The sequence below is a fragment of the Macrosteles quadrilineatus genome, unplaced genomic scaffold (genome assembly GCF_028750875.1).
Source record: "Macrosteles quadrilineatus isolate MER2022 unplaced genomic scaffold, UCM_ALF_1.0 Scaffold_1__1_contigs__length_201487025, whole genome shotgun sequence".
NCBI classification, from domain to species: Eukaryota; Metazoa; Arthropoda; class Insecta; order Hemiptera; family Cicadellidae; genus Macrosteles; species Macrosteles quadrilineatus.
The window spans coordinates 179,311,314-179,335,295 of NW_026542594.1; the positions used below are offsets into that span (position 1 = coordinate 179,311,314).

Sequence of the window (23,982 nt, forward strand, 5' to 3'; positions counted from 1 at the left end):
GATGATGAACCACAATCAACAGCTGAAGCAAAGGTTGATAGACCAGCTTTCTCATCATTTTAAGGTTTAGTGTTGGTTTCCATTAAAATCCAAGTTGAAACACCATCGGTATAATAAACAAACTAAATTGATTACTAATTTCCCTGTCAATCACTTGCAAGCATTCAATAGCTTCTCTTGTCACCGGTAACGTTTAAACGTCGTCTGCATCTAGCGATTTTATTTTATCTGACAGTAATCATAGAGTAGTAAATTAAGGAAATGAGAGCCAAAAATGTGGATAACACTCATTTTAATGGCCTCCATGTCCACACAACGTTGTAATAGGGATGAAACGGCTGCAACCAGCTGTATGAAGCCAAGAAAGTAAGGCCTAATTTTTTGAAAATCTGAGTTTGAAAGAGGTTGTTTCACGTAAGGTTGAGGTTATGATAAAAATCACTATCTCAAACAATGTTAATGTAGCGAGAAAAGTAGCTAAAACTCCGCTACAACTACTTTAAAAATGTAGCTAGCTACAGCTAAAGCTACAAAATCTTAAAAGTAGCGTAGCTACAGCTAACGCTACAAAAAAAAGTAGCGCGCTACTGTAGCGTCGCTACTTGTAGCGCGCTACTTCCCAACACTGGCCTAGAGATACCTGCAATAATAACCAGTGACAAAAGAAGAGAGAGAGGATAAAACTAGTAGTCTATATAGGCTACTGCAGTTTCATTCCCAAGGGGAACTTCATCAGATTTCGAAGGACATCAAATTTAATTCCAGAGGAGGTCGTCGACATTACAAAAACGTGTTACCGAGAAACACGTTATGCACGGAGGGCAGGTCTAGACTGATGCGTTATCTCGCATTAAAATATCCTAAAATTATTTTACATTAATCCTCGACATTCTGTAAAAATTAGGACGTCCATCGAAGGTAGTTCATTATGCTCAACTGCTTCCTATTTGTACTAATTGATGGTTTTTTTCATGATTTTGTCTGTGTTTTGTGTATTTTTCCTCCTTAGAAGGGATAAGATTCCAGATACCTAAACACTGTTAAAACTTGTTTTTTACCAACAATGGTTGAAAATATCCACTATAATCCCTCTAATAGCATTCAAACTTAGATTGGTACCATATCTCCCGTAAGATTTTAGACATTGATCATTTTGATCAAAATTACATTTGGAATTGCAGATGAACAGGTGTACGACGCCTATGTATCGAGCTCCCGAGATGGTCGACACCTGGAACAACTACCCAATAACATCGGCCAGTGACGTGTGGGCTCTTGGCTGTATGCTGTACATGCTCTGCTACAATAAACACCCGTTTGAGGACTCGGCCAAGCTGAGGATTCTCAACGCCAACTACACGATTCCCGCCGGGGATGCAAAGTACTCTGACTTTCATCCTCTCATACGTGAGTCTCAGTAGTTCTCTTGTGATAAAGTTTTAATTTTGTCTTGGACTCGGTGCTATCTGATATTTATCTACTGACGGTGTTTGTATGGTAACGGTCCAAACCCTGATCTTGTTTCTATAACGTTGAGCTTATAACTACTAATACTATTTATTTTTTAAATTCATAAAAAATAGGCTTTACAAAAAGTTCAATTTTTGGAATAGAATAGAAGAGAAAAACCATTAAAATTCAATTTCATAGCCCCAGGATTGCGTGTATAAGACAAATAATGGCTAAACGTACCTCATCAGACAATCCTTGACATGTAATATCGAGTGCTACATATGTTTCGGCGGTTATTTAAATAGCTCCGCCATCATCAGGCGAACAAATGGATACACTTGAAGTGTCGTCTCATTATGGGTTTTTTAAAATTTTATGTTTTATTTATTTATTCTGAAAACACATCAAGTGGATCCTTTTGATAGCCTAACGACAGTGGAGCTAAAAACATATGTAGCACTCGATACTACATGTCAAGGATTGTCTGATGTACATTTAGCCATTATTTGTTAGAGAAAAACAGCTCTCTGTATAAGTAAGCTGTTTGTGGGACTGAAGTGTGGTCCATAATTAGTTGTTTATATACTTTAAACTATAGCATAACACAGTTTATTTAATATAGGCTAATAAAGATTATTTTATTTTATATTTCGGTAAATTTTTTTTTTACTTTAAAGCTTACTTTATTATTGGTTTTAACTTTATTTTGAATGGATTTTGACATGATTTTCTCTGTGAACCTAATCTCAAATATCTACTGAAACTCACCAGGTTGTAATCTGTAATCTACCTCCATTTGTCTTTCAACTATCTGAACTCCAGAAAGTCAAGTTTTGAAGTTTTAAACTTAAATCACACAGAATCCTTATATGTTGTAATAATTAACAGTCTCCTTATGTAATTACAGGAGGATGTCTACAAGTGAATCCAGAATATCGTATGACAGTCTCAGACCTACTGGAGAGATTGGCAGCCATTGCGGAATCTCGCGGTGTCAACTTGCGGGAACCTCTCGCGTTGGAAGGCAAGCGGATAGACTCCAACGCCCGACCAGGTGATTCACTTTTCTCCGCACTTTGTGACAAACTTTCATTTCTTTGACCATAACCTGTACTAACCGAAATCCTCCATAAACATAAATTGTTTCTTTCTGAATGTATTTTTATGGTTGTAATAAACACTAGATTCCTTAATATATATTATGTTTTAGTGTAAATATGTATATTCCAGTTTACCAAACCTTATTGCATGTTTGCATGTTTATGGTGTAGTTAATAAAACTGTTTTTTGTTGTTATTTTTACTTAATTTTCCTATTTCATCCCATCCATTTCTAAAGTAATATGCTGGACATTTAGATTTACCATTTGGAGATACAAAATTTAAAGACAACAAAGTCAACAATTTAAGTTTTTTTTAATTTTTTTTTTTAGATTTTATTTCATCTGGGTTGTGCTTTGGTAAAGCAAACTTATAAATTTAAATGTTAGTTTTGTTCAAGGAAAGGCTCTAGACCATGATTTTGAATTGTAGAATAAGGATTCTAAAATTATAAGATAAATAACTTATTATTGAGGATGTTTTGAAAGTGCACTCACCACTTTGCAAATCTCTAAGATTTGAAAGAATTTTTTATGTCCATTTTTTTTAATTCTAAAAATGGCTTCAATACTACACTATACTCTGAAGGACAAATACATGCACCTCTTTTAATGTGATATTTATTTATATCACTCATTTGACAACTATCTATGAACACTAAGGAATCGAATATAACTCCACATAATTTACCAATGTGTCAGTTTGTTTTGTGTGAATTCATATTTTAGATGACAACTAGTTTCTTAATTCTTGATTTAGTAACCTGAGTTAAATCTTATAGCCTGGATATCCTACGAAGAGGTTTAAATGTTTCATTTCATATTGCTTGCCAATCCATGTACCAACAACATTGAAACTGCACACAAATAAAGTGGGCTCTGAAAATATTTTGTAACAATTAAGCTTCCTAAGATTTGTAGAAACAAAACAGTGGCATATTGAAAATTTTACGGATTTTCATCCTAAAAAATTACTCTCTTTTTATTAACTGATTTGTTTACTGGGTTTTAGTGTTGACACTCATTCTTGAACAGCTGTTTATTAAACGATACTTCTTAACCATAAAACATAACCTAACTTTACCAAGTGCAGTTCTATTGAAAAGTGATGAAGCTTATGGATAGCTTGTAATGTTGAACTTAAAGTTAAGTTTCTGGTAAAATTACAAGAGCAGTTAGGCAATTTTAGGCAGCCTACCCAAGAGTTAAACCAACTAGTAATCCAATAAAAACTGAATGAAAACCTTATTGTTAGGATCTGGCCAATTGTTGAATAAAATTACACAGGATCCAGTCCTAATTCAGTCAGATTAACGGAACTCTGGAATATAATTAACAAAAATAAGTTCTGGTCCTTTACCTGTAGGGCAACCAAAATTCATGGAACTGCCGAAGAGTTTTGCTAAAAACTGTGAGTCCTACTTTATATTGATATGATGAATTAATATATATATATATCAAGTGTAGGCCCTACTAATCAATTCCAAATTGACAACAAAGATTCAGAAACAAAGTCTAAGTCACGGTGTAATGCAGTACTGAGTTTCTTCTGGTTAGGTGCAGTATGTTCCAGTTTTTATCATCAACATTCATTATTGTTTATGTTATGCTCTTTTCTCATAGATAAATTTGTAATGTCTGATTAAAACGTACTTGTTGTGAGTGTGATTGTCTTGGTAATAGTTCACTGAAGTCCTTGCAAGATGAATAAGTTTTTGTAAAGGTTAACAACGTTATTGAAGCTGGCTTAAATTAAGAGTAATACATGATTGAGGTAAGTTTTGATGAAAAAAAAATCCTCTTGTACACAGCAGCCCACATAAAATATCTGATTGCTACTTTTTTGTATCATTAAAATATTGAGTAAAATAAAAAGAGATACTTTGTTTCGGAAATTTTCTCTCTGTTTGGATTTACATATTTTATCAAAAAAATCATGTTAAGTTTTCAAAACAAGTTCAATTAAATCAGAAACTGTTTGAATCCTTTTTTTTAACTAAGAAAGAATCATAAATCATATTTCTCAGTTTGTGAGGCATTAGATCCTTCCAATTTCATAACAAGCTACAACTGAATTTCATATAATGTCAAATTGATCACCTCCATTCTATTGCTTTTTCGCTCTTAAGCCAGGGGCAAATTAATTTCACCTATGTCAAATCACTATAGCAGAAGGATTTAATCTTGATTTTGTGTAGATTAATTTCAAAAAGTACATTGTAACAAATCCTATCGCAATTGAATAACTGTGTTATGTATTTGGTCAATTTACAGCTGGTCCTCCCCCTGTGACAAACAACGTAGGGACTAACAACGGTCTGGACCGACCCCCACCACCGACACAGATGCCTGCGTCTCCTCACAGGGCTCCCCCTCCACACCCACCCCCGCCTTCGAGGTAAGTGTCTTGACAAGTTTATCCTCAATGTTTTGACAAGTTTATCCTCAATGCTTATTCAGTAGTCCCACCGACACTTGCGTAATTTGTTCAAACTCATCTGTGAGCGCTAGTGTCACACTCATTTTCGCATTCACCCTTCCCTTTCTACTGAAGGTGATGTATTAGCTGATTGAGTTTAGCTCTGAGATTTGATTATATGTGTGGGTTCGATTCCTGTACAAGTGCGTGCAATTCTTATTAAGGTTACCAATGTGTCCAGGAGCTTATCCAGCAGGAGTTTGTGTCCAGCTTGAGATGAAGCTGCTGGCAAATAGTAATCGCTCACAATACCTGTTTTGCTTCTGTTTGAACACTATTATAAAAGACACAAATTTTCCTTTTTAGTTTTAATTTTTGTTAAATATCGACATATGTTAAAAGACCTAAAAAAACAGACATTTATAAAGAAATAAAAATTCTCACTTGAAAGGGTGAAACATACTATCGAGGCATTTTTCAGACCTCCCCCAGTACAACAGCCGCTACCCCCGGCTAGTGGCAGTGGCGGTGGTCTGTTCTCTACCATCAAAGGCGGGGCAGGCAGCTTCTTTAAAGGACTCAAAGATACATCTTCAAAAGTTGTTCAGACTGTCCAGCAGTAAGTACATAGTTAACAGATATATAATTTGCTATAATACTCAAAACCTGTTGTGAGTAAAAAATTTTGATTATTCAACTAAGGTAGGTTAATTTGTTTTGTTGTTATATGATGAAATACACTCCTCCCCCTGTTGTTGCAGCAAACCTGTGTACTAAGTGGATTCCCATTTTTCTAGTGTTTGTGGTCAAACAGATTTTAAATTAAATATTCTACAGTTATATCTAGATCCATTCAAAATATTAACTACATACTCATTGAGTAATAGAGTTTGCTACTACAAGGATCACACACATCTTGTTTTGTGTTAAATTTTAAAAGCGTACTTTGGAATAGAGAAATTTGCCAAATGTTATAAAAGGTATAGCTATAAACTAGACTATTATATTATTAATTATATTTTTTCCAATATGGACTACATGTAAGGCAATGCAAATTAGCCAATTTTCATCAAATCAGTTCACAAAAAAATTGTCAAGAGCCTCTAAAAAGCCATTTAAAATGGATAGTCATGAATTTACAAGCAAAAAGCTAAGCACTTTTTAATAATTTATATTTTTAACAACAACATTTACAAAAATAATTCAATTCAAATTGTTGTCCTTAGTAATAGGAAGTAGTCAATTCAAAAACTAGTTTGATTAACAAAAATATTCTATAAATTGTTTTCTTTCTCTTCCAATACTACAACACCCCCCAAAAAAAAAAAAAAAAAAAAAAATTAAAGAAATCATCCACAACCAGTGAAAAGTACACTCTTCTTTCCTATGGGCAAAATATCCTCATAATTAAAACGTAACAAGAACTTTAATTACACACTCTTTAAAATACTGTTTTAATAATGTCACTTTAATCATGGAGTTAAATGACAGATTTAATCAACAAATTTTCTCGTTAAAATAAAATAATATATTTTGTTGGAATAGTAAATTGAAAAGAAAAAAATAAATACACTAGAGTCCTTAGGAATAAAAATAGTTGCACATAGAATAAAAATAAACATAGCAATAGGTATTCGTACTGTCAAAATACCTTTAAATGCATTTAAACATTTATTTTAAAAACCAATATTTGAACAAATTTGTTTTGGTGTTAACTTTTCCGCCCAAAGACAATTATGTTCTGATACTTACCAGAATAAAAGATATCAATGTTTGATTTTACTTTCAAATTTTGTTTTTATTATCCCTAGAGTGACTGGGTTTTACTCATGCCACATTGACTATTTATGTGAGCGATGTGCGCATAACATTGAACATGAAGCAGTAACTCATATAGATAACCACTTATTGTACCACTCACCTTCAGTTAGTGATAGTAAACTGAACCTTCTATTGACAAACTTGGATACTCAAGCGCTTCAATGGATTACTTGCTTCGTTTCAAGAAAAAACCCAGTCTATTTAGGATATTTTTCGTCAAAAGAAAAAGATGGAGGTTTTATATTTTATTATGTTCAGGTTTTGTATTGTAATGTTCAGTGTGTTGATGATTACATGTAAACATATGTTTGTAGTGATAAATCGGTAATTTTGTTTGGTTGGAAGTTTTGTGTTTTTACTAAAGTCTTATTTTTTTCAATTCTGATATTAAAATGACAAAGACTTATTTATATTTTTTTAAATTTCAAATGATTTATTAGTTATAGGTAGTTAACCCTCCGAGTGTCCCTAGTTTTGGCCTTAATGTTTGCCTATTTTTTGCGCATTTGCAAGGTTTTATTAAAACGGATCTGAGAAGCTTAAAAACAATGTTAATTATACTGTTCTATATACCATTTTGGTTGGAAAATCATGGGCTTCAATATTATACATAAAACATAAGGAACATTTGTTTCAAAAAATTTGTTTAGGTAAAAAAAAATATTTTGGAAAATTTTCAAAAAAAAAATAAGTTTGCGCTCAATGAAATTGTATAAATTATAGGCCTATAAATATTTGAAAATAGCCACTTTGTTCTAAATTTTATGAGGATTACAAATATATAATAATATAAGGAAGTAGATTTGCAAATAAATAAGGCAAAACCAGATTTCAGTACATATCGTTTAGCTAAAAATGCATAGCCTAACTATAGCTAGGAATCTGGCTGATAATTTACATCAATATCACTACCTACTTCTTCAGGATCATCAACCAGCCCTTCAAAATCACTTAAATCTTCTTATAATGCACCACGTATATCACTACTTTTGATTTTTAACACTAAAACAATGATAAACGTAATAAAACACATCAGTCATCGGTCCGAGGTTAACTAAGCTGTTTACAAATACGCATGTCAGCTGTCTGCTACAATATTTTCGGAACTAAAATGAATAGCGCTTAGAGACAGACCTCCAGAGAAAGCTCTGAATCTGTAAAATAAAACGATACCTAACTCTATCCAGTTCAATCCGATTTTGTCAGTCATAGAGCCTTCGCCGTAAACAGTGTTTGTGAGTCGAAAAATCAACACAAAACACTACACAAAGTGTGTTATGTGTCAATTTTTCGACACATAACACTCGGAGGGTTAATTGCCCAGCAGTAATAGGTATTTAAACTACTTTATTCTATTACCACAAGTTATTCAGAGATTTAAAATATGAAATCATGTGTCACCTGTTCACAGGAGCATGGCTCGTAGTGAGGTTGACATCAGCTACGTTACGTCTCGGCTGGCCGTGATGCCGTACCCAGCGGAGGGTTTGGACATGACGACACGCAGTAACTACGCGGAGGACGTCAAAATGTACTTGGAGACTGGACATCCGGGGGCGCACTACTGTGTGTACAACGTCTCTGGCAGATCCTACCCCGCTGGGCGACTGGGCAAGGGGAGAGTAAGTAAAACAAAGATGTACGAGATTGAGCGATTGTACATTTAATTTTTGTAACCTAAAGCCTATTTTAGACTATATTAAATCTAATTAGACCATTTAAATAACTTTTACTGTTTTACCAGCTAGCGCTAGTTTAGTTCCAATCACTTAATGTAAACTGTTGAAAAGTTGCTGAAATTTGTAATCGGTGTTGAGATGGTTATAAAAAGTTGATTTTGTGAAGCTCGTCTATAAGAATAAGAATAAGAATAAGAATCGTTTATTGCCGTTAAACATGTACATGCAATGGGCAAAGTCACATTTTTACAATATCTTAGCCTACTTAAAAATAAACAGATGTATAGGCCTAGACCTTAACACAGAATGGTAACATTGAATCGTTGAAAGTCATTTTCAAGAACTCGTTAACACTATACATGGGGTTTTCCACTAACCAATCTGACAAAACTCTCTCAAATTTACTATTACTAACTTCTTTTGCGCTATGAGGCAGTTTGTTAAACAAATTAATACTAAGAACATTGAAAGACTTGAGGGTTTTACTTAACCTACAATGTTGCCTATAAATATGATGACTAGATCTTGTGAAATGGTTGTGGATTTGGTTTGACAAAGTGAGGTTATCTAAATTCTTCTTAACATAACATAAACACACAAAAATATATACATTTATCACAGTTAAAATCTTGGCTTGTTTGAACAAGGGCCTACAGTGCTCATCAGGGTCTACATTAAATAAAATCCTCACAGCCTTTTTCTGGATCACTAAAACTTCACTTATTTTTGAACTATTGCCCCAGTACAAAATAGCATAGAGCAAAACACTATGAAAAAAAGCAAAATAACAAGATCTTAAGTAATGACTAGGTAGGCTAAATCTAAGGCGACGCAACATGTGAACAACTTTGGACAGCTTTGAACAAACCTTAGTAACATGAGTATCCCAAACTAACTTAGGATCAAGATGGACACCTAAAAGTTTAACGCTACTGTCATCATCTGCCTCTTTCGGTGCTCTTACGTCTAGAGAGAAAGTTATATTCTGTGTCTTATTCAAGTTAAGGAGAAATTTGTTAGCTGCATACCATTCAGCTGCCAATAAAGCCATATATATAAAGCCAAAAGTACCCATGAACTTTTGAGAAAACTATAAGTCACACCCCCATAAACCATATACTTAAAATGTTCGTCATGATGAGAAACCTTGTTCAAAACTATCCATTATTTCTTAAATTGCCATATAAGGTCGTAATTGCTTTCCAAAGGGAACTTTCCATATACTTAATGTTAAAAACACCTCAGTAGTATTTATTTGTATGTTATTCTTTCAATTTATTACCGTATTAAAATCAGGTGAGATTATTTGTCTGGATTACTGTATTCTGTTTTGTTTATTTTCAGCTTAACCTAACCAATCAATAGTTTTAATATAATAATACTTATGAAGTCAAACGGGGTGAAGCCCGTGGGTAACAACTAGTAGCAATTAATTGTAGAAGATATTCTTTGTTCCTGCAAATATGATTGAGTTTTCATGTGCAATTCCACACATTTTAATCGTCTTTTTTTATTATTTATCAATCATCTTTTATTTTATAGTGTCTTTTTTTAACGAGCGTCAATAAGAGGATTTTAAAAGAACCCGTAGTTTGCCTTCCTTGACTTGACTATGTATAAAAAGTATGAGGTCTCAGTTATTTACTACATTTTCCTCATACTGCATCATTCCGTTAGCTCACTAATCTACAAAACGAACATTATGTACATTTTGGTTTTGTAGGTGGTAGATTGTGGCTGGGGAGGAGTATTGCGTAGAGCTCCTCCACTTCACTCACTCTACACCCTGTGTCAGGACATGTACGAGTTTCTGACTCTAGACCCTCGTAACGTTTGCGTTGTTCACTGTATGGTAAGTTTCCTAACCTAACTCTGGATCTTACTCTTTAGTCTATTTTAAACGTCAACTTTATTACATCAGTTCTCAAAAAATCGGGTTGGTCCATCTGTTGATTGTAGCAAAATAATGTGTTTAGTTCAGGTATTATTTTAGCTAGTTTCCCTTAAAACTGAACTAGAACTGCAAAATTAGTTAGGAATAGTGCCGTAATTTTATGCTGGCTTTAAAGCATTTTAAAACCTTGAATCCCGATGTATTTAGATTAGTTGACCATGATCGCATGTGGGTCTCATAGTAATCCTCATCATCATTCAAGTAATTTAAAAAATATACAAGCTGCAGAAATCAGAATTTTTTATAAACAAATTTGTTAGTTTTTTTTTGGTTGGACTTAAAACCATAAGCTTGAAAGTCTTTTTTTTTATTTTTTTAACTGTGTTCAACATCTTTTACAGAAAGGTACTCAACCAGTTGCATATAAATTCCACATAATTGTTCAACCTCACCCACAGAAAAGTACCCAATCACTTACAAACCAGATATTTGTTCAACCTCACCCAAAGAAACGTACATTTTTACAAATTTCTCCCTCTAAAACACTTGACAAAATTCAAAACAATCCTTATCAAAGGATTATTTAGTTTTTTCCCCATTGTAAACGGAGTAATGTTCTTTGATTATCAAATAAACCAGCCAGTTACAATATTAACTTACGCTAATAGCTGAGAAGCTAATTGATTATATAGTGCTTGTACTGATCATAAGTTTGCTTGTTCCCTCCCTAGAAAAGAAGGTTTGATGTATGAAATTGGATCCAACTGTTCTTGATCATTGAACTTTTAATAAATGATTGTGGTTAAAGATACAGCTGAACATAGTCAGTAACAAAGCTATGATCTCATCCTGTCTAATCTATCCTCTAATCTACAGGATGGCAAGGCAAGTTCGGCAATGCTGGTGAGTGCCTTCCTTCTGTTTGTGGGGTTTGTCAAGAGTCCTGAAGACGCTCTACAACTGTTTGCAGTACGTAGATGCCCTCCAGGACTTCAACCTTCTGAAATGAGGTTTGTATTTTTCTCTAACAAGTAAAATTTATAAACATCATCCTTTGCGGGTTATTCCCGGGTCTTATTTATCCTCTACCCCTATCTTCTCTATTCTTCTCTTCATCTCAATTCACTTTTTGAAGGTATCTACTTCAACTCTTTTTACCACAAAATTATTTTTTCTTTCGTGTAACGTCAAAGGACTTTGATCAACTTTGAAATTCTTGGTATATACCCTGTTTCGAAAGTATTGGCAAAGCTAATAGTAAAATCTTGGAAAACTGTAAATTAGGGGTGTGCTAGTAGTGATTTTTGGGTTTGAGTTGTACTTCATATAATTTTGAACATTTAAAATATTAACCAGCTAATATTTACGATCCACAAAAAAAATCCATTATAGACTAGGAATTATACTAAGGTTATCATTGTTTAACGTAATCAATAGTTATTCACTGTAGGCCTATTATCTTAAATATTCAATGTTATGAGTAACTGTATCGTATTGCAGTAGCAAATAAACTTGCAAAGTTATTTTGATAATGATACGATACAATAAGTTAAGGAATCGTACTTATATATAGGTATAGGATTGTAATTTTTTGGAAACATACTGACTGATGATTATAATACCATGATATTTTGGGAACTCAGGTTCAAGAATGAAATTAAACAACAAAACACATATGATTTCTGTCATTGGGGGTTTATTTCTAGATTTATTATTTTTGTATATTAAAATTCAATCATTGATATTGAGTAAGGCTTTAATGTTTGTTAAACTATTAGAACAGAACTTTTGATTATTTCCACCTCCACTGAAAATACTTATAATTGTAACAATGTACATATTTTTGCTCAGGTATCTTCACTACCTAGCGGACGTTCTCAAGTCTCCTCCATACTCGCCTCACTTCCAGCCCATGAAGCTGGTGTCCATCACCATGCAGCCAGTCCCTCTCTTCAACAAAGTCAGGTGAGCGTAAAGTTTTATTTTACTTAAAATAAAAACTACATGGAAAATTAACAATGAAAATCAAATATTGTGACAACTTACCATAATGATATACAGTATAAACATATGTTGGACTCCTTGATCTTTTGATCTATAAATCCCATTCATTTCAATACAAAAGGAGGTTAAACTTTTTCTTGTTTTGATTTAGATAGTATCTGTTGTACACATTTTTTCATGCCACAAATACATAATAAATGTACTTAATTTATGGATGATATTGCAGGGACGGTTGTCGGCCATTTGTGGAGGTGTACCAGGGAGAGGAGAGGGTAATGACCACCCAGCAGGAATACGAGCGGATGACGTTGTTCAACATCACTAACGGAAAGGTACTCAATCACTTACATACCACATAATTGTTCAACGTCACCTGTACAGAAAGGCACCCAACCACTTACAAACACCAAATAACATTACTCAATACTCAACATAACTCGTTACTTTCAACGTTACTCATGGAAAATTCTTTGCACATATGCATTACATAATTGTTTAAATTACTTGTGATAGTTTGGCCTAATTGTTACCCTACAGAAAATTAATCAGAAAAAGGTATTTTTTTACCAAATAATTTTGTACATAATTCATAGCAAGCTACACTTTTATTGTTGTTTATTAACGCTGACATATCTCATCAACATTACTCTAAGAGATCCATCAAATTTCATACATCCGTATTCCATACTATTAAAAAACATAACTTGAGGACTTGGTTTTCCAGTTCATAAATTTAAGGCACTGAACTTGGTTTCATGCCTGATCTTTGCTAAGGTGCCAGGATATAGCTAGTTCTAGACCAACTGCCTATAACATCTCATCAGGATCGCTAATGTTTTTCCTATGAAACTTGTACCAAATAATATTTACTGTTTTTAAATCACAGACCAGTAATCTAGTATGACAAACAATTGAATTGAGGTTTTAATTTTGGGAGAAAATCACTAGCACACTTCTTGTATTCATATATTCTTTTAACTTTTTAACTAGAGTTTTTATCTGGACTGTTAAGTTTGTAACCCAGTTTGATTTGACTACAAATACTATCAGAGGTTGGTAACACTGAGCAGCGTGCTGTGTTCCAGATCACGCTGCCTCTGAATGTGACTGTGGTGGGGGACACAACGGTGGTGGTGTATCACGCCAGGCACGTCCTCGGACGTCCGACAGGCATCAAGATCCTACAGCTACAACTGCACACCGGCTTCATTGCTGGCAACACGCTCACGTTTAACAAGTAATGGCGGTTTTCTTAAGCACAAATTGGTGTTGCACGTATGGGAGTATAGGACCTTCACCTCACCTACAGTAAATTTCGTTAATCTGGTAGTCGAGAATTCGGACTCATGCACTAGCATATTTCCAACAAATGTTTAGATAAAAGACATGCTCGTCATAGCTCGTGGGCAATCGTCGGTTTTGGAGTGTACTGAGATATCATAATAGAAGTTGGAAAATAGCCTGATAACACAGAGAAGAACTCGCTTACATGCCCTTTCAGCTCTAGTGTGTTGTGCCAGAAATATGCTTGTGGCGAGCAAGGAAGAGCCTGAATGGCGAGGACTGTGCAGAAATTCCTATCACACAGGGTCTTCCTCCATCGTAAGCGTTGCAGTGCATGATGGCGAGAAGAATGGTGTTGGACTTTGCCCTAGACACCAAACTAGTGCTAGACACCATTTAAATGTACCATCGAGTGTTTCCTCTGTACCTTAATTATCTTTGCTGATTCCTTGTAACAACAGTCCTTTTGTAGCTTTCTTTACCAGTATTTGTAATATTCTCACTATAGTAGCTATTCTTCAACGTTGCTCAGTAACACAACATTTTTGTTAATGTGGTACTACTGAGGTTCCAAAATGTGTTTGATTAAGGTCTACTTTGTATTGATCCTGTTTCTCAAATTTTGTTCCTACTGTTCTAATGTTGTTTTAACCATTACATGAGTCAGGGCGCTTTTTCTGGTTCTGTTGGCGTTCTAACTATCGGTTTATATTAAATGGATATTCTGAATGTTAAGTAAAAGTGTGATATTCTGAATGTTAAGTAAAAGTGTGATATTCTGAATGTTAAGTAAAAGTGTGATATTCTGAATGTTAAGTAAAAGTGTGATATTCTGAAGGTAACTATTGATTAAGATTTACTTCCATTAGTAAAAGTCTTCAATGTTTACTTCATTTGTGTGTCCTTCTAAGCTAGGCTATTTTTACATTGCTAAAACAAACTAAGGGATAGTCTGAGGTTAATGGATTTTTAGAAGTTTAAGTTTGATAAAGATTTATCCTCGTCACTAAGATCTCTCAATGTTTTCCTTTCTTTTCTTTGGTTTATTTATAGTCTAAACCATTTTATTTGTATCTGTATTTCATTGTTAGATATACAGATTGAATATTTATATTTAATCTGTATACTGTACCAATGCAGTGTCTATTATTTAGTGCCAGTATGTATATTGTCCTAAGGTGAGAATTCAAACTCTTAAAAAAAACCCTTTACTGCTGACTTGCCCAAAAAACTGCAGTTTCAAATCACATCAATCACTTTTAGTCTCCAGCCATGTGACAAAACCGTGACTTGTCATAGAGAGTTTGTATCAATAGTTGTTGAATTTGCAGGACCGAACTGGATGACTTGTCGGAAGGAGAGCACTACCAGGGTGAGAAGTTCTCAGTGGTGTTGTATGTAGATCTGCTGGAGCCCACCGAAGCTTGTGTGACCCCATGGCTCGGACATCTATCTCGCAACTACTCCTGCGACGTTCTCTTCTCATCCACCATGGAGGCGGAGGAGACGAGAGAAAACTTTGGTAGATAAATTTATCCTGGAATACTGAAATAAACATCCAATCTATTTGGGTTTTTATTCAAACGAGGAGAAAATTGTGCATTTTAGGGTTCAAAACTTAATTATATGGGGAAATCAATACCCTTTTACTTTTCAAAGCTCTACTCCATAAAGACTGAATAGTGATTTATCAAACTCAATCAGATTGTACTAAAAAACAGTATTAAAAATCAATTTTCATAAACTGTTTATCAGTCTTTTGTTCACAATCAGACTGTAGTTAAACATTCAACTGAAGGATCGGCTTTTAGATTACAATTTATATTTAAATCTTTATAAAGAATATTGGCCAGAAACACTGGATCTTTTTTTTGAAAGTGAACTCTAGAAATAATTAAAGCAAAGGAGGTGAAATCCATAATGAAATTACCTTTTTCTTAAGCATTCCCAGGTGCGCTGGATCATAAGCTTTAAAATGACACCTCAATCACGAAAATCGGTTGTGTAGTTTAGCTGGAAAAGGGATATAACGAGAAAACCCTCATTGTAAAAGTACATAGAATAAATTATTGACTGCAGTTAAGCCATTCACATAGTGTGCTAATTTTTACAATTGAATTTTCTCTCTTAATTTTTGATACTTTTATAGTTGATGTGAGGTTCAACAAAATTCAAGATTCTTTATTCGTTGCTGTGCAATTAAAAATTATAATAGACTATGTCAACAATGTGACATTAAAGATTGTTAGTTTACCGTAACATTTCTCTTCAATTTACTCTCTAAAGAAGTCTCAGTGTATGTATTGTTTTGTGTTCTTTACTGTGTATACATTAGCCCTTGGACTCTTAATTTTCTTAGGTAAGTTAGATGAACCAAAAATCCACCTTTAATTAGTAAAATGTGAAAATCATTTAGTTAATGTACTCGTCTTGTATTTTCAGTCCCGTCTCCTCCAAAGTCTGGTCCGCCACCAAGACCTGCCCCGCCTCCCCCCCGGCCTGGCCCTCCGCCCAGACCTGTGCCCCCGCCTAGTGGTGCTCGACCTACGGAATACAAAGACACCCCTGAAACACCACCCATGGTAAGTTTCAACCACTTGTTTGGTTTTATTTAAGTTCTTTAAATTACAGTTGTTTAGTTTTCAACAAAATTATATTGTGGATGGGATGCTTTTGGTTGTTCAACATCGCTTTAGTAAAAATCAGATGATTCGAGAAAATTTGCTATGCTTGATTCAACTTCCTTGTCCTGTTAAAAGCTTAGTAGTGATATGAAACTGAACATTCCTAAGTTATATCAAGACTCGAATTGTTAATTATTATTATTACACACAAAAATGTGCATTGGATCAATAATTATTTTATTAGGTCTGTATTTTAACTTTTAATGTTTAGATTGAGATCTTGAGATTGCACAAAGTCTAGAAGTTTATTTATTTATGCAGATCGCTTTAGCGACTTAAGATAAGATATATCCAGTTTGTCTACAGTAAATTCTTGTTATTGTAGAAACTTGTTTGGAAAGTGGAAGCTCATACATGATCCAATTAAATGAGGGAAGAAATGGTCTTAACTAAGTATATAGATGTTGTATATACATACAATCATCATACAATTAAAAGTTAATTTCAGCAATTATAAAGTGAAGCTCAAAGGAAAGTAAACACTAGTGGTGAAACATTAGCCTGAAATTTTCAATCAGAGTCCCAAGCTTTCTCCGAGCCGAGCTTTTACTATCATGAATTTATGTAGGCTAATTACAAATAATAAGTTATTAAGGCCTAGTAAGAATAGAACCTTTTTTTTAAAAAATAGCAATTTAATTTTAAGATGTGGATTAGAATCTTATACTATACACTGGTATTAAAATCTGTGTATCGCCAATTTCCAGAGGAGAGCTGAGGAAAGAGAAAGTTTACTAAACGACTCGGAAGGAGAGGCTGATTTCCTGAATTTGTCAACCTCAGAACCTCGGCAAGAAGATCTGCTGAATATTAATAACTCTAACGGAGGTAGCGGAGGGGGGAGTAGTAACGTAGACCTCCTCGGCTTTGGACAGTTTGTAAGCGCTACTGCACCTACGCCAAGTCAACCTGCTAACCCTCTGGTGTTTGATCCCTTCGAGTCTGATAACAACGTTAGGGTAGGTGCATTCAGGTTTTATTATCATTTTACCTACATCAATGCCGCAGGTATTTTATAGTTATAGTAAACCTGTCAATTGATTAAAATAAAGGATACCAACTACTTTTGCCTTAGTAGTTAGTTTCTTTTCCCTAGATAATTTTCCAATTGATTTAAACTTTTTATCATGGTTTTGTTTAATCTGGGGTTTAGTTTAACATTATTACCGGTATTACCATCCTGACTGCATTTGTGTAAAAACATGCAGTAACTGTTTTTCTGTCTTTGTCAATGGTAACAATATTAATTATGAAGTCTAAACCAAACAGGTGTAAGGTACCAAATTTTAAGGAGGGTAAAAACGTACTACGAATAAATGAACACCAGAACTTACCCGATGTTTAACCACAATAGCCTACTCCTAGGCCTATGTGTTGGCCATAGCTTGGGCTATGGGCCAAAGAACGTAGGCCTATTTTTATTCACAGTGAAGTACACAAACACATCCACAACTACATATTTATTCATAATAGCACTTCGTTTCACATAATAAAGTTAAACCGGCCGATTTTACAGGTATTTAACGCCGACGACGACAAAACCCCAAACTGGTGTTTATTTGTTGACAGACGACAGACGAAACTAGACCAGCTCAACAAGTGAATTCGATCAGCTGTTATCTAGTAGTACTAAAGTTCGCCACTTGAGCGGGTAAGCCTCGAGCGGGCAGGAACGAAGGATTTTACTCAAAGACATGATTATTGGCTGTTTGACCACCGACTAGCTCGCACAAGTTACGAGTACGACGACACTACGATATTATTACGAAGGTTAGCTACCATACTAGTTAGGCCCCTTTTTACGTTTTACGTTATTTCTGTTTTATCTTACGCATTCTTAACTTATTATACCTTTTCGTTTTCTTAAAATTCCGTTTCGAATTATCTAAATTTAATATCTTAGCTTGAGTCTTGACCCGCCAGTTCCTGCCTGCCAGTGACTAGCGGTGGCTATCGTTTATTTAATTTTAATTAGTTTCGAAATTACGATGTCTCCGTTCGCTTAACAAATAATTATCACGTCTAAATTATATCTCGTTTTCACCGTTATAATACCCCGAGACTTGTCGTCTAAGTTCTAAACCCCATCTTTGGCGGGTGAAAGAATCAAGTCTTGAGAGCAGCTGATTTGAACAATCAAACAGCTACGAATATTAATATTAAATCTATTTTAAATCATCCCATGATAAATTCTCCATTCGATTATATTAATTAGGCCCGACGACTCTGTAGGAATTGTTTTTTACATTAGATTCGATTTTATTATCTACCACTGTCTTTAGCCAGATAGTTCACAGTTTATTACGAGTATTTAAATCACATTGGTTTAAGATTGAATACTCGTCGGCCCTACAGAGTCATTCTAAAAGTTAGGCAAAATTCTCCAAAACACTTTTACGAAGGCTGGGATGATACTCCAACTGGGCGTCTGCAGGATTTCCCGAGCGCTTCTAGAGCTCTGAGCCTTCGATTAAATTTAAATAAATTGATCAGTCAAAGCCGTGACAACTTCGTATCGACCCCTGGATTTTTCTCGGCTCCTTCTGAGCACTCCGGGGAAGAAATTTGAGTGTGGCTGGTTCTAGGGGTAGGCCTAGCCTGACTTAGGTGAATACTAGTTTATTACCCCCCTAGAATTTTGCGTCACACAGGTCTATACAAGAGCAAGTCATACTGTTGACCAAACTAACGTTAAATGCTTTCAGGATGATCTGCTAGACCCGACACTAAAGAACGCCAACATCCATCGGAACGTCAGTACGCCCAACCTGATAGCAGACAACATTGTGTTAACTCCGTCCCCTTCACCCAACCCCACGCCTAACCTGCTGGGAGGAGCGTGGCCTCCTGGGTCTGGGGGACCCACCATGCCTCGCAACGTCAGCACGCCCAACCTTAACCGGGATCCGTTTGCTGATCTAGGTTAGTTTAAACTTAAAACCTTTTCACACAATTACATCCACATTTTGGTTTGGTGGATGTTAATAACGTCAACAGTTATTAAGGGTCGTTTAAAAGCCTATTATCATCAAAGCTGTTTTCTGTCAACACAAAACTAAAAATTAACAAAACTGTGATTCGTCCAATTCTGCTTTATGGTTCTGAAACATGGACTCTGGACAAAAGTACTGAAAAAAAAAAAAACTCGTCACCTTTGAAAATAAAGTACTAAGAAAGGTTTTTGGACCAACAAGAGAAAATGGTGAATGGAGGATCAAACATAACAGAGAAATTAGAGACCTGTATAAAGCACCAGATGCTGTGGCGGAAGCAAAAAGTCGACGAATAAGATGGCTCGGGCATGTGTTAAGGAGAGAAGATGATGGATTGATACAGAAAGTTTGGAAAGAGAACCCGGTTGGAAGAAGACCTCCTGGGCGTCCCAAAATGAGATGGAAAGATGAAAAGTGACCAAAGATATGAGAAAGATAAGAATCATGGAGGAAGATGCTGAAGATCGAAAGAAATGGAGGCATTCATTTGGCGAGGCCAAATACCACCTTGGGTATCGATGGCCATGGGAGTAAGTAAGAGTAAGTTAAAAGCCTGAGAGTTAATTTTTTGGGATAAATACCTTGATGAATACATTAAGGAAGAAGGAATGACACACGACTAACTTACCAAAGAAAAGAGTTACTGGAAGTTGACAGCAACTCAGCACAATTAATTTGACACATTTTCAACCCTACAAGGGAGCATATTCAGAGGAAGTAATTGGAATAAATCATCAACAATTTTTCCCCTCACAAAAAGAGAGAAAACATCAATTATTAAGAATACTATAAAATAAATCAATTAATAATCACTATAGGATTATCAAATTGTTAAACTTGATCAATTGAGTAAATTCTATTCTGAGGTTTAAATGTGAGGTTGCATAAACTTTGGTTGAATCAATAATGCAAAACTGGTCAACACCTTTGTCCACGATCTGTAATCCTATCAGAGTTAAATTAGATCAGCTCCAATAAGGTTTACTGTACTTCAGCAGCCTACCGTGTTTGTAAGCATTTATTTCTGTTTTCTTTGTATTTTAGAGCTTTTAATATTTCAACTGTAGTTTTTAAATAGTTTTATTCAGTAAATTCAAAATAAGCTCTTTGAACCATGCAGTCTTTATTAAATTAAATGTTAAACATTTTAGTTTTTTGTGTTACAAACAGGCTTTAAAACAAGCCCTATCGGCATACATCCAATTTTTTCATATGCTATTTTTGGCAGTTAGTGTTCAAAATTAAAAGTATGGAATCATCGTAGGTAATTAATTTAGAATAGTGACTTGTGTAATTATTTTATTTTGTACTTGTACAGTATGAAATCCTCCTACTTAGACCTATTTAGCAACAAAGTTGTTCATACAAATTGTGGTCATTTGATAATTTTAAAAATAGTAAAAAGTCTTAGTTATTAAAAAAAGTCATAAAATTGAAATGGTGATACAATTACTGACTAACACTCTTTAAAGGGCATTGTATCCTAAACACACTACAACATTGTACAACATTTTAAACACGTTAATCACATATACAACAGAATCAATAATCAGTGACAAGAGATGTGCGTTTTTTGCTTGCCTAGTGGTTAGCTTCTTGGACTTTGGTACAGGAGAGACGAATTTGATTGGACCTCTTTCCCTAAAAGCGCTTCTAAACTTCAATAACGCTTCTGATAAATGCCTCTGGCATGGACAACAATAAAAAAAGAATAAAAAAGACCCTAACTTGATCTGTTCAAGCTTACAAGTTGTTTATTTATTTTGTTAAGTTATTTCTTGTTTGATTTATGTGGCTTTTAAAATAACTTAAACCAGTAAACATGATGTCGTTGGTGAAGTAGATATGTACAATGTTATATATTTACGTTTGTTTGTGAAGCAGGTAACTTGAGCTCCAGTCTCGGTGGAACTACCCCTGGACTGTCTCCGCAGCACAAGCCCACCTCCAGTTGGAACCCAACCCCCTACCCTCCCAGTACACCAGTCTACACCCCTGCTGGTACGTCAACAATCAGTCAATGTTTTGTGGGAGAGCAGTATGGGTAATCATGGTGTTTTATTGTAAAAGAATCAAGTTCAGTCAGATTTATTGATGAAATTAAATACATTAAGGCTCACGTAACATACGTCCGATTTTCAGAATAAATGTTGTCAGCTAATACCATTAGGAACAACCTAATACTATGGTAAACATTTTCTAAAATTTAAAACATAATGTAATGTGGGCCACATTTTCAAGTACACACAGTGTGACAAAAATACATTGAAAAACAACTGGTAATAATAATTAAAAACTTAATCTAATTCTTAATTGAAGTTCACCGTTTATTGTTTTTTTTTTTCTGTACTATTGTCTGTTTCTTGGAGACTTGGAAAGGTTTTTGGGAAAGATAGGTTAACACGTGCGGGAGGGTAGTTCCCCCTCCCCGGGCTCATGCGGAACAGCGCACTTCTAGTCTACCGCAGCAAATAAATGTGTTGGGAAGTATCTTAGGGAAGATATTTTAATTTTAAACACAAGATCTATTCAAGTGGTCTTATCTTTTACAGATCAACAGATGTAACCTGGCACATGGATTTTAGGTAGAAATCGTGTACTCTCATGTACAAATCGTACAAATTTGAGTCTATATAATTTCTGCATCGACAGTAGGCAGCAGCGGCCCGAGCCAATGTTCTTAGGATAGGAATGGTTAGGGTTTTCCGCCCCCTCCCCGGCTGGACTCGCCAGTCCCATGTGCCAGGTTACATTTGTTGATCTGTACTTTGTAGTTAAATCACAATTTTGTTACAGGCAGTCCAGTGCATCATTCTAGGTCTCCTTGTGAGCCGAATTACAGCAGATCTCATTTTGACAACGCCTTCAAACCTGCTGAGCCTTCAGGTATGTAAAAAATAAAAAATAATTTATAAGTCATAGCATTCTCACTCTCTGTGTGATCAAAACAAGAAAATACTGACTAAATTATTTCTGAACAGTTCAACTAATGAAACAGCCTGTAATAAAGCAACGGCAACTTTTGTGATTATTACTTTTGTTACCTTTACCTCCTTTAAATGAACTTTTCAACGGTAACGTTTATTTAAATGTACGATGGTTTGATATTTTGACAACTTCTATGTCGAAATATTGAACCAATGTACATTACAAAATAATGTTTGGACCAGTCTAATTTCATGAACAAATATGACAACAAACATGACATGGTATATCATAATTTTTTATGAATGCACCAGAATATTTTTTTAAATTACAAATACGTTTTAGAAAAACACTTTTCATCCACTCTTTGTAAGCAATCTTGATGCTTGATCTTTTATCTCTGTTTGGTTTGACGTGTCATTATTTTTGTGGTTCTTAACCTTTAAAATATTCACAGGGAAGAAAGCTGGAGACGTTTTTGGAGACCTTCTAGGAAGTCAGGGTTATGAGTTCTCTTCCAAAAAAGACAGCGGGCCCAGAACTATAAATGAAATGAGAAAAACTGAACTAGCCAAAGAAATGGACCCTGAAAAGTTGAAGGTGAGGAGTTAACTTGGTACTACCTATATTCTTTGTTTTTATAACATTTTAAACCTAATAGCTCTGTGGGTTGCGTTGATAGTGGCTCACCTGGTAATGAGAAGGTTGACGGTTCAATCCTGAGAAAAGTCAATAGCTTTTTGATGATTTGAAACTGGAACCAGCTGTCCTTGACCATAGAGCTATTAATGCTTGTTACTGGATATAAAATCAGCTGATTGTACTGGATATAGAATCAGCTGATTGTACTGGATATAGAATCAGCTGATTGTACTGGATATAGAATCAGCTGATTGTACTGGATATAGAATCAGCTGATCTTAGTCGGCAACAAAGTAGTCAATCATTTAATGGGAAGTTGATATTAGGCTCTAGCACTCTAGGCATACCACAACACATAAAAGGAGTATGTCTCTTAGGTTTTAATTCTTTTTTAGAGAGAGAAAATTCAGTTCACTAACATGATTGATTGCATACTAGGCCAAAATATGAATGCTTTGTTGTAATATTTCAATGTTTTTCAGGTCATGGAGTGGACGGAAGGAAAGACTCGTAACATCCGAGCATTGTTGTGCTCCATGGACCGAGTGTTGTGGCCAGACTGCAAGTTCAGAATCGAGATGGCACATTTAGTCACTCCCGCAGACGTCAAGAAGGCTTACCGCAAAGCGTGTATTGCCGTTCATCCGGACAAGGTATGTTATTAAAGTATTAATGTGTGTGTACAGCTTGTGCATGTTTATAGAAGTATGTTTAAAAACATTTCATAAACTGAACGAATGGTGAGGTTTTACCTGCTGTGCGAAAGATATAGCTCATCAGATCGATTCTCCTCACTTGAAAAATGTGCTCAACAAATTCAGCCGGACTGCTCCTGCACACTAGCCTCTTTTGCTAATGCACATTTTTTTATTGGTTTTTCACTCACGCAATTGACTGTACTGTACATTTGTAACTATATAATTCAATTTAGAAGCAACACCTTTAGGAACATTTAAAGTCTAGGTGTATGTTTCTTATCTACTAATTTACTTGGTAGTAAAATTTATTTTTAAACCACCAGCAATATTTAATTAGACAACACCAACTGTTAAGTACCGTATTGTTGTTTTACTTCCTTAGTTTTTT

At 34.8% G+C, this 23,982-nt stretch overlaps 1 protein-coding gene across 3 annotated transcripts in view; it reads left to right on the forward strand.

Moving 5' to 3' along the window:
• Window positions 1-23,982, forward strand: part of LOC128990805 (cyclin-G-associated kinase-like) — a 37,228-nt gene that overhangs the window by 10,182 nt on the left and 3,064 nt on the right. The window contains exons 7-24 of one of the 3 annotated variants that reach the window (XM_054413394.1): window positions 1,182-1,407; window positions 2,360-2,506; window positions 4,826-4,949; window positions 5,452-5,589; window positions 8,203-8,413; window positions 10,194-10,322; window positions 11,241-11,374; window positions 12,216-12,329; window positions 12,595-12,700; window positions 13,439-13,605; window positions 14,984-15,174; window positions 16,095-16,234; window positions 17,044-17,295; window positions 19,042-19,258; window positions 21,211-21,330; window positions 22,126-22,215; window positions 22,712-22,854; window positions 23,379-23,549. In XM_054413394.1, coding sequence (XP_054269369.1) covers window positions 1,182-1,407; window positions 2,360-2,506; window positions 4,826-4,949; window positions 5,452-5,589; window positions 8,203-8,413; window positions 10,194-10,322; window positions 11,241-11,374; window positions 12,216-12,329; window positions 12,595-12,700; window positions 13,439-13,605; window positions 14,984-15,174; window positions 16,095-16,234; window positions 17,044-17,295; window positions 19,042-19,258; window positions 21,211-21,330; window positions 22,126-22,215; window positions 22,712-22,854; window positions 23,379-23,549 — 2,820 coding nt within the window. The remainder of the gene's footprint in view (window positions 1-1,181; window positions 1,408-2,359; window positions 2,507-4,825; window positions 4,950-5,451; window positions 5,590-8,202; window positions 8,414-10,193; window positions 10,323-11,240; window positions 11,375-12,215; window positions 12,330-12,594; window positions 12,701-13,438; window positions 13,606-14,983; window positions 15,175-16,094; window positions 16,235-17,043; window positions 17,296-19,041; window positions 19,259-21,210; window positions 21,331-22,125; window positions 22,216-22,711; window positions 22,855-23,378; window positions 23,550-23,982) is intronic. The other 2 variants (XM_054413402.1, XM_054413411.1) reach the window with 2 other exon arrangements.